Source organism: Myotis brandtii, unplaced genomic scaffold (genome assembly GCF_000412655.1).
Source record: "Myotis brandtii unplaced genomic scaffold, ASM41265v1 scaffold1043, whole genome shotgun sequence".
Taxonomy (NCBI): Eukaryota; Metazoa; Chordata; class Mammalia; order Chiroptera; family Vespertilionidae; genus Myotis; species Myotis brandtii.
In genome coordinates this window covers 1,032,099-1,043,176 of record NW_005353510.1, presented here as the reverse complement: position 1 = coordinate 1,043,176, position 11,078 = coordinate 1,032,099, and the positions used below count along the sequence as shown (strand labels likewise).

The window sequence follows — 11,078 nt, the reverse complement described above, 5'->3', positions numbered from 1 at the left end:
CTTCTCTGCTTTCCTCCAGCCACAGTAAGCCCTATTCTTGCAGGAATCTTCCTGCAACGGGCCACTAATGATGTTATAAATGTCCAAATGGCGCTTGGCAGAAAAAAGGTTCCCCACACCTTTTTTAAAGTGATGATTGGATTCTGTCACAAATGATTAGTGGACTCTGTTGTTTCTGTTGTCGCTATGAGTGGAACATATACACAGTCCAGTTCTCAGTCATGAACATTCATGGGTGAGTGTGTGTATACATACACATATGCCATTTGCATTTAAAATTTGAAAGGTAATTTCTGTATTTTTATCTTTCAGAACGTCTTAGCTGAACCATCAAGGTCTAATGGAAGTATGCTTCGCCATTCCACATCTTCATATGTAGTATATCCACCAGATAAGCCTTTCCTTAATAGTGATCTACGACGCTCCCCAAATAAGCCTACACTTGCCTATCCAGAAAGCAACAGCAGAGGTAATAGAGCCTAGCAAAACAGATGTGGGGTTTTTTTTGTGTGTGTGTGTGAGTTTAGTTGATGTTTAAAAATTCTTAATTGTGTCTTTTATTTTAAATTTAGAGGAGAGAATATTTCCCCCCCTTCCTATTTTAACCTCCTCAAAATATGCCTTTTTTAGTTTGTTTCTTGTCAAACATCATCATTCTTAATATTTTATCCAGCAGTAATTCACTTTTCTCTGAACTTTTGAAAAAGTTCCTTTACATAGATGTAAAAATCAGAACTAGATATAATATTGTAACACAAGGAATAATATCTAATTCTTAGACTTTTTGTTCTGCTGGAACTCTAGTGCTTGGGTTTTTTTTATATGGGTTTTTTGTTTTGTTTTTGTTTTTAAGAAGAAATTATTACTAAAACGAAACTTTTTCCACTGTGAACTTAGTTATTTGTTTTTTACTTTTTTAACCTATGTTAAGTTGTTTGAATGTCATGTAGTTTTTGTTATTTTTCAGAATTGCCAGTCTTTAACTACTGTATTCTGATAAGTAGCACTTTAGCAGTTGTTTTATTAACCATTAAATTAGCATGTTCTTTGTCATCATCATCTTTGAGAAACAGCATCTTATAAATAAGGTTCTGATTAGGAAATTGAATATTGAATTTTGAAATTCTTAAAAGATACCAGACACCAGGTTAAATTTATTTTAACAAACACTTTTGAGGTCCCAAGATTTACATTGGAGACTATACTTGGATATTATTATCTACCTGATACTTTACTATACCGTTACCTCACAGTTTACAAAACAGTGTCATTCTGAGATTAATCTTTTAAGAGATTTGCAATGCATTTTCCTCTTGAAACAAAAAAGTTGCAAACTAATTTACAAATGCCTATTTAACCTATATGTGGCAAGTAACACTTCTTTTATCTAGAGCAGCGGTTCTCAACCTGTGGGTCGCGACCCCTTTGGCGGTCAAACGACCCTTTCACAGGGGTCGCCTAATACCATCCTGCATATCAGATATTTACATTATGATTCATAACAGTAGCAACATTACAGTTATGAAGTAGCAACGAAAATAATTTTATGGTTGGGTCACAACATGAGGGACTTTATTTAAAGGGCCAGAAGGTTGAGAACCACTGATCTAGAGAATTGTTGGTAAATATAATTGCCACAGTACTAGTGATTAAACACAATTTTTTTTTTTAAGAATGAAATGCAGTAGCATTCCAGGTAAAGCAAATACATTTGATTTAATCATAATTGGAAAATTGTATAAGGTAGGTATATTCAAAATGGACAGATGAAGAAACATCTCAAAGATGTTTAACTAATACAGTATCAAAACCTTTATCCCTTTCCACTTTTCCCCTCATTTGTTTAGTGTACCCTCAAATATTTATTGAATGAAGTCTTATTTTGAATAGAACTCCTATAATAAACTCTTTTTTGGCATATTAATAAGCTTTTTTTCTCACTAATACTTTAGCTGGGGAAAGCTTTGTAATTCTTTAGTTATGTTTTAATATATTTTCATTGATAAATAAACATTTTACACTCCTATCTGATAATTACAGAACATGAAAATACTGGAGGCCCGGTGCATGAATTCATGCACGAGTGGGGTTCCTCAGCCTGGCCGGCGATTGGAGCTGGCCGGCTGGCCAGGGGAGGGACCGCGGGAGGTTGGCTGGCAGCGGGAGGTTGGCTGTGGGAGCACACTGACCACCAGGGGAAGCTCCTGTGTTGAGCGTCTGCCCCCTGGTGGTCAGTGCGCATCACAGCGACTGGTCAACCAGTTGTAATGGTCGCTTAGGCTTTTATATATGTAGATAATTTGACTAATGGCTATAGAAAGAGATAATTAAGCTGTTTCTTGTACTTCTCATTCATTTGAACTTTAGTTAGAAAAGAAATTAGAAATTATTACTGCCTTCAAAAATATATTAATGTCTTTAGAGTTGTTTAAAAATTTGTAACATCATTCCAACGAGTTTTAATATTAACCTATTGCTCATGTTATTTGTTCAGTACATTACATATGACAATAACATGGAGAATAAATTGGACACCTGAAGTAAGATAACTAGCTGTAAGGCAGTTCTTCTAGGCAGTGCTTTCTAACCTTTCACACATTATAGCACAGGTGGAAAATGAAAGGGCAATCTATGTACACCACAGAAAGTACAGATAAACTGTGGGCTTGGTGACAACTAGTTTGGTCTCTTTAACTGTCCCAGGTCACTCTTGTCTCCCCACCCCTCCTCATAGTTGAGAGAGAAAACATCTTGGCATATCTATTACAAATTTGTGTCAGATCTTAGAAAGCTCAGTGTTTATTGTGTTAGGTTTTAAAAATGTACTGCCCATCTGTTCATTTAAAGCATTGATTCTCAATTTTTTTGGTTCAAGAAGCCCTAATAAACCTATTGCATTATTTACGTAAATATTTTGATGAACAATAACTATTTTCCAGATTTAAAAAAATAGTCTAAAGCAGTGATGGCAGACCTTTTGAGCTCGGCGTGTCAGCATTTTAAAAAACCCTAACTTGCCCTAGCTGGTTTGGCTCAGTGGATGGAGTGTCGGCCTGGGGACTGAAGGGTCCCAGGTTCGATTCCGGTCAAGGGCATGTAAAAAGATTTATGTTTTTGATATTTATTTTATATATTTAAATGCCATTTAACAAAGAAAAATCAACCAAAAAAAAATGAGTTTGCATGTCACAGGTTCACCATCACTGGTCTAAAGAGTGACATTGTTTTATTTAAGAATTTGTAAGTCTCTTATTTATGACTTATAGAAGACAGCTTGATTCTCATATATACTTTTACTAAAAATTTCATTTGGGGTGATGTTATTTTGATTGAAGTATGTGAAAAAAATCTACACAGGTATGTAGCTGGAAAAGCAGTAATATTTTAATAGCCTTTCCAACAATTTAGGTATTCTTTGATACTACACCAAAACTTAGCACATGATAGTTTTTTAAAATTTAGTTGCAATATGCAATCTGAAAATATCAGTGAATTTTCTAAACTCTGTGACTTTAGGAACACCTTAACTATGACTTTTAAGATTCAGAAGTGGTTTTAATTATGTTTATGGTTTATTACAATGTAATCTAAAGAAATCTAGATGTTTCCATAGTCCTCCCTCATAGAGGTCACACAGAAACACACTTCTTTCTCCACCAATGAACTCTCCAGCATCTATACTGTGTTTCTGTCCAGTAAAGCCCACTTAAGGCTCAGATTATGGCTTTTGTCTGGAGCACTTTTTGCCTGCTCAGCCAGTTGTGATATTTACTATAAAACACATTGTTTACACAAACAATCTAGGCAGACTTATGCAGTAGAATTCAGTGCCCTTGACCTACGAAACATCTTATCAATTAATAACATAGGAAATACTCCAAAAGCCAAGTTCCATAGATTAGCCAAGATTCAGGCCTGCTGTATAAACTTTTTTTATCCTATCACATTGAAATCTAGTGTTTGCTGTGAAAAGTCTGTTTGTAAAAATAAATCTAACACGTACAGTATTTTTATGACTTTTTTCCATTTTTCCAATATTCCAGTTTGCTTCTTATTCTAGAAATATATTTTCCACAGTATCTCTCATAATTTATGAAGTTAGAAATCTTCTAATCTTTCAATGTTCATTTCTACATAAAGTATCTTTTCACTCCAGGGTCTCTCTAGGTCATGTGGTAATTTGAACATAAATAGCACAACTGTGCATGACCTCATAGAAGTGAGGGCAGTAGAAGGGAAGAAAAAGCAAGGGTTTGAAGTGGGGGAAAAAGCTTAAGATCGATCACTTGGTCATCTAGAATGATTTTTAACTCAAGAAAGCCATCATGCTAGTATGAAAGTAAATATTTATAAAACTAAAAATTTGTAAGACAAATACAACTTTTGAAATGAAAATATTACAAAGCAAATTATTTAATCATTTGGACCCAAATATCTCCAATTAAAACATTAGACAATAAGGGGATGAAATAAAAGTTTGTTACATTTCTTATGTGAACTTTATTTTACATACAATTTCATTTTTGTCATAGAAAATGTATTTAGAGATGTGTTTATGTATGTATGTATTTATATAATTAAAAGTATATATTGTGGATTGGTAGAATAAAGTTATATTGTATCTTTATGATACTAGATTTATTTAAGAACATTTTAGAAAACAAAATACATTTAATAAAATGTTAAGTATTAGTGATAGAAACTCCCAATCTGAACTAGTTTTGGCAAAGGGGACTCTGGTTTACAAACATGCAAGGTAGGATTGAAAAACCAAGAATAGGAAGGCAGATATAACAGTGAACTTAAGAACATTAGGAGCTAGGGACTCAAAGATGGCCTACATTGCCCTAGCTGGTTTGGCTCAGTGGATAGAGCATCGGCCTGTAAAATGAAAGGTCTCTCCCATGTCTTTTTTTTTTTTTTTTTCTGCTTGCTACAGACCAGTTTTTCCACATGTTAGGAAACATGGTTACTAACAAAGTAAGCTTTAAGTTGAACTAATTCTCGTTTTAACTTTTTGGACAAAATTCTAAAAATTCCCTAAAGAGCCTATGTCTGAGTCAGTCATCTTGTGAGTCACTCAGCTTTGGTGAGTTTTGTGAGAGGCCACTAAAGGAATCCTATGTAATAAAAGGCTAATATGCAATTGTCCCTTCAACCGGAAGTTCAACTGGGAATTTGACCCGGGGGTGGGGCTGGCCAGCCAACTGCCCACGCCACTAGTGTATACATAAGTTGTAGTTAAAGCCCTGTTGACATAAAGGCAAATTCCCTGGAAAAGCTATGTGCAAAATCAGGCAAACCGCTATGGTATCCTATCTAATAAAAGAATAATATGCAAATTGACCATCACTCCAACACACAAGATGGCCACCCCCATGTGGACACAAGATGGCCTGCAAGGGAGGACAGGTAGGGGTGACCAGGCCGGCAGAGGAGGGCAGTTGGGGGGTCCCAGGCCTGCAGGGGAGGGCAGTTGGGGGGGACCAGGCTTGCAGGGGAGGGCAGTTGGGGGCAATCAGGCCAGCAGGGGAGCAGTTAAGCATCAGTCAGGCTGGCAGGGGAGTGGTTAGGGCCAATCAGGCAGGCAGGCAGGCGAGCAGTTGGGAGCCAGCAGTCCTGGATTGTGAGAGGGCAGTTGGACATCCCTTGAGGGGTCCCAGATTGGAGAGGGTGCAAGCTGGGCTGAGGGACACCCCCCCCACACACACAAATTTCGTGCACCGGGCCTCTAGTGCTTCATATAATAGATACTAGATGCCCGTTGTAGGAAGATTCCTGCAAGAATAGGGCTTCCTGAGAACGGAGCGAAGCAGAGAAAGGAGCGAAGCCCATCTAGGCGGGCTTCGCTCCCTTCTCCACTGCCTCACTCCCTCCCTTCCCTGCTTAGCCCTCGGCTCCCTCCCTTCTCCGCCACTTTGCTCCCTCGCCAGGTCACAGGTCCGGGGCCTGGGGCCTGTGGGCAGCCTCGCGTGCTGCCGGCCCCGCCTGCAGTATGCAAATTAGCTACCATCTTTGTTGGCGGTTAATTTGCATATCACACTGCTTAGCCAATGGGAGGTGTAGCGAAGGTACGGTCAATTGCCATGTTTGTCTATTATTAGATAGGGCTAGAGGCCCGGCACATGAAATTAATGCTCGGATATGGTCCCTAGGCCTGGCCTGCATTCAGGGCCATCTTTCCCAGCTGCCTGCAGCTGGCCGCCACCCACCCCCAGTTCCCCGTTCGCCATTGGGTGATCAGAACTTGCCGGCTGGCGGGGGGGGAGAACGGAGAGGTCAGCCGTTCTGCCCACTCGCCAGCCCCTCCCCCACCGCAGGTTGCCCTCTATGTGTGGGGTGACTGGTGGGGTGGGGGCCTTGGTCTGGCGCCACCCACATCCCCCACCACCCACCCCCGGTTCCCCATTTGTCATTGGGCGATTGGAACCTGCCAGCTGGAGAAAGGAGACAAGAGGTGGCCAGTGCGCCTCATAGTGACTGGTCAAATGGTCATTCTGGTCGTTCTACTGTTAGGGTCAATTTGCATATTACCCTTTTACTATATAGGATTATATAGGGTGCTTCATATAATAAAAAGTCAATGAAACAAAATTAGAAAGCATAAAATACAATGATAAAGAATAGGATGACATCAGGTATGATGGTAAATGGAATTATGTTAAAAGACTCAAAAAAGCCCTGGCTGGTTCACTCAGTGGTTAGAGAGTCAGCCTGCAGACCCAAGGTTCCCCGTTAGATTTCTGGTCAAGGACACGCCAGGTGGGAGCACTTGTGGGAGGCAACCAATGCATGTGTCTTTCTCATGTAGACCTTTCTTTCTTTCTCTCTCTCTCTCTCTCTCTCTCCCTCCCTCCCTCCCTCCTCCCCTCCACTCTGTTGAGAAATCAGTGGAGAAAATATCCTCAGGTGAGGATTTAAAAAAAAAAAAAAAAAGACAAAAGAAAAGTCAGTATGTGCTTTTTAAGCCAAAACTGAAACAAAAGGACACAAGTTAAAAATAAAAGGTTGGCAAAGACATGTTAAAAATATCTAAAGTAGTAAAAGCATAATATGCTAATTAGACCGGGCAACCTTCTGGATGAAGCTGGGGCTTTGAGGGAAGGCCTGGTAACAAATATAAAGGATGGATGGCAATATTGTTGTCAGATTAGTATTATACACAAATAGTTTCATATAATAATAAATTGCAATGACTAATACCCAGATGTCAGAAATAAAATGAATTTGAAGGATAAGCAGTAAGGAGGTAAGTAAAGGCCATAGTCTCGGGGACACTAAGAGTCTACTAGTATATGAGCCCTAGGTATTGGGATACAGTTGAGGAGACGTTGGGATTTAAAATCTAGGTAGGGACTGGAGAACAAAACTTTAGACCCATGTGAGGGGTCTAAAGCTTCTGAAATAATGTTTTCTTTGAAAAACTGAGAGTAATGGAGAAAGGGAACTGGAACAACTCAGCCCCCTGGCCTGGGAAAGAGGCTGTGGATAGAAAAGTCACCTCTCAAAAATCAACCTAGGAATGTCTCTGTGCTCACTGAGGTGCATACATGAATGAATAAATAGAGCTATACAGTGTTACCTCAGTGGAAACTCTTAATATTGTGAGTTGCATTTAAAGAATAATATGTGAGAGTTGCATTTTTTCTTTTAATAGAAGGGTTCACTCTATGTAAGTGATGGCCTCACTTTGTCAACTAATAACAGATTATGGAGCTATAAAGATAGGAAGTGTGGAACTAGTACAGAACTAGATATTAGTGAAATAGAAAGTTTATAGACACAAATGTATAAGGATGGAATTCTAGAAATGCATCTATTGACATAGAGAATGATTATGCATATGAGTGTGATACGACATAGTCGAGAGTAATCCCACTAACATAAAAAAAAGCATAGAAAAGTACATAAGGATTTCAGCAAAATATTTTTAATTATTGTGCCAAGATGTTACCATATGGGTGTCATATTTTTCCTTCTCGTTCCTGTTTTTTTCTAAATTCAATTTAGCTATACTTAACACTGTTGTATACAGCAGGTCCTCAACATCGTTTCAAAGTTTTATTATAACGTTGAATAGATGGATGCCTTAGGAACTTTTGCTTATATCAATTAGTCTATGGTAGAATTGGTTTTGTTATACATTGTTTCCCTTAAAGTTGTAAAACCTATTGATGATGTTAGGTGAGGACTTACTGTATAGGAAAGTTGTTAAGAGATTAGATCTTTTTTTTTTTTTTTTTAAATATATTTTATTGATTTTCCACAGAGAGGAAGGGAGAGGGATAGAGAGAAACATGGATGAGAGAGAAACATCGATCAGCTGCCTCCTGCACACCCCCTACTGGGGATGTGCCCGCAACCAAGGCACATGCCCCTGACCGGAATCGAACCTGGGACCCCTCAGTCCGCAGGCTGACGCTCCATCCACTGAGCCAAACCGGTCAGGGCTAAGAGAGTAGATCTTAAGAGTTCTCATCACAAGGAGAAATTTTTTTCTTTTTTATCTATATAAGGTAATGGATGTTAGATGAACATATTGTAATCATTTCACAGTACATGCCCATCAAACCATCAAGTAGAACATCTTAAACTTACATAGTGATGTATGTCAGTTGTTTCTCAAAACTGGAAAAAATAAGCATTAATTGAGGTTGGTTAGATTAAGGAAAGTGGGAGAAAGAACTCATGTTTGACTTGTGTTTTGTATTAAAATAAAAATGCTGAGGATCCTAAGGAACTTCTAAGAAAGATTCTAAAGAAGGTACATAAATCTATTATGTAAAAAATTAGAAATAGGGACAATGTGGTAGATGTTTATAAGACTAAAATGTTTGGTTCTCTATTAATAAATTTGAGTATTATAATAAAATTTTTAAGGTGTCAAAGTCTCAGTAAAGCTCTAACCCCAAGTAGTTTTAGGGAATAAATTTTGCAAAATGTTTAAACAGAAAATCTCCATGATATATAAGCCATTCCAGAATGCAGAAAAAGAAAGCATATACTCACCCCAGATATTCTTTGTTAATCTAGCATATCCCTGTCATTACCACATTTGCTCTCTTATAAAACAAAAATTGAGTGTTCCAGCCAATTGCAAAATAACTGTAAATGTAAAAATAAAATACTAACAAAATCGTATACTAATTTGTATAATTTAATGAAGGAATAAAAGAAATGTTTGGTATTACAAAATTTTAGGAAATACTCCTCTGTGGTTCAGAATAGGTTAATGAACCTCATTTGATATTTAAAAGCATTTATTAACTGTCTGTTTTCCTATTGCATTTGTTATCTGATTATTCCAGATATATCAGAGAATTATTACTTTGAATATTAATCTTATATTGAGCTTTTTTGATATTCTCATAGTCTGTGTGCTTCATGTCTGCACTCTTCCTATGCATAACTGGAAGAACAAGCTATCTATATTATCTCCTATTGGGGTGTGTTGCACTGAAACATTCGGTAAATGAATGAATTGTGTTAATAAATGGAAATGTATGCCTTGTTTTGAGTGCAGGCTCGATTTTTATTTTTTATTTTTTTTTTATTTTTTTTTTTTAATTAAATCTTTATTGTTCAGGTTACATTTGTTCCTCTTTTTTGGTGTGCTGTTATTTTTCCTTCTAGTTGAAGAATCTCTCCTCAGCCAGCCTTCCTGCGGTTCTGGGTGATGTCCGTTCCGTCTTTTAGTTGTATTTTTGAAGTGATTGTTTGCGGCAGCAGTCTGCGGTGTTTACCTATGCCGCCATCTTGGTCTCTCCAGCCTCGATTTTTAAAAGATGTTAATTCTTCCTACCTATTGTATAGTTTACATGAAGTTTCATTAGATCAGTATTTAGGCAAAATGATTCTGAGCATCTGATTAGTGAGGATAATATTGAAATGGTTTAAAGATTTATATACTACTAGAGACCCAGTGCACGACATTTGTGCACTGGGGGGGCAGGGGTCCCTCACCCAGCCTGTGCCCTCTCACAGTCTGGTACCCCTCGGGGGATGTCCGACTGCCGGCTTAGGCCCGCTCCCTAATCTGGCAGTCGGACATCCCTTGAGGGGTCCTTAGCGCTGCTGCAGAGGCGGGAGAGGCTCCCTCCATCGCTGCTGTGCTTGCCAGCCATGAGCCTGGCTTCTGGCTGAGTGGCGCTCCCCCTGTGAGAGCACACTGACCACCAGGGGGACAGCTCCTGCGTTGAGCGTCTTCCCCCTGGTGGTCAGTGCTTGTCATAGCAACTGGTTGTTCCGCCATTCGGTCATTTTGCATATTAGGGTTTTATTGGATAGGATGGGAGACTGGAAATATTAACATTTATAAAGTTAATTAAAATATTGGCATAATATTAATGGAATTAGAATAATAAAATCTTGAAATTGTCTTGCGCATGTGTCTAAGTAATAATTGTATCTGTATATATAGATATTTGTGAACTTGATATATGATAAAGTTGCCATTTAAAGTTTTTTACTACAAAAATACCTTTTATTTGACTTACAGAATTAAATGTAAAAATATATGAAACTATTATACTTAAGTGGAATAAAGGAAGATATAAAGTTTAATCTTCATTACAGAAAAATATTCTATGTATATAAACAAAGAACTTGATGGAAAATATTGTTAGATATAACTATGAAAAATCAAAACATTAGTACATTAAAACTAGAAATAAAGACTAAAATGAAGGGTTGGACTTTTTCTTATGTAAAATGGGCGAAGAAATTCATAAAAGTAGAAAATTGACCAATTATATATATAAACGTATTTAAACTTCTAGCAATCCTATACAGACAGTCCTCTGGTTACATCGGACTCGACATATGTCGTTTTGTGGTTACGTCACCATCTCCCATCTATCTACACTAATAAAAGAGAAACATGGTAATTAGCGTACGACCGCTACCCTTCCCATTGGCTAATCAGCATATCCTTATGCAAATTAACTGTCAGCCAAGATGGCGGCCGGCAGCCATGCACTGAAGCGAACAGGGAGGCTTGCTTGCTCCAGTGACTGGCGAACTCCAACGTTCCCCGCCTAACTTGCCGGCCTCTCAGCTGCAACTCTAAGCAACTATGT

The 11,078-nt window shown here is 38.1% G+C and overlaps 1 protein-coding gene across 6 annotated transcripts in view; it reads left to right on the top strand.

Annotated features, from left to right (window-relative positions):
- CEP57 (centrosomal protein 57kDa) overlaps window positions 1-11,078 on the top strand; it is a 63,081-nt gene that overhangs the window by 17,371 nt on the left and 34,632 nt on the right. For all 6 annotated transcript variants that reach the window (XM_005856739.2, XM_014538602.1, XM_014538605.1 and 3 more), the window contains one exon: window positions 313-469. In XM_005856739.2, coding sequence (XP_005856801.1) covers window positions 313-469 — 157 coding nt within the window. The remainder of the gene's footprint in view (window positions 1-312; window positions 470-11,078) is intronic.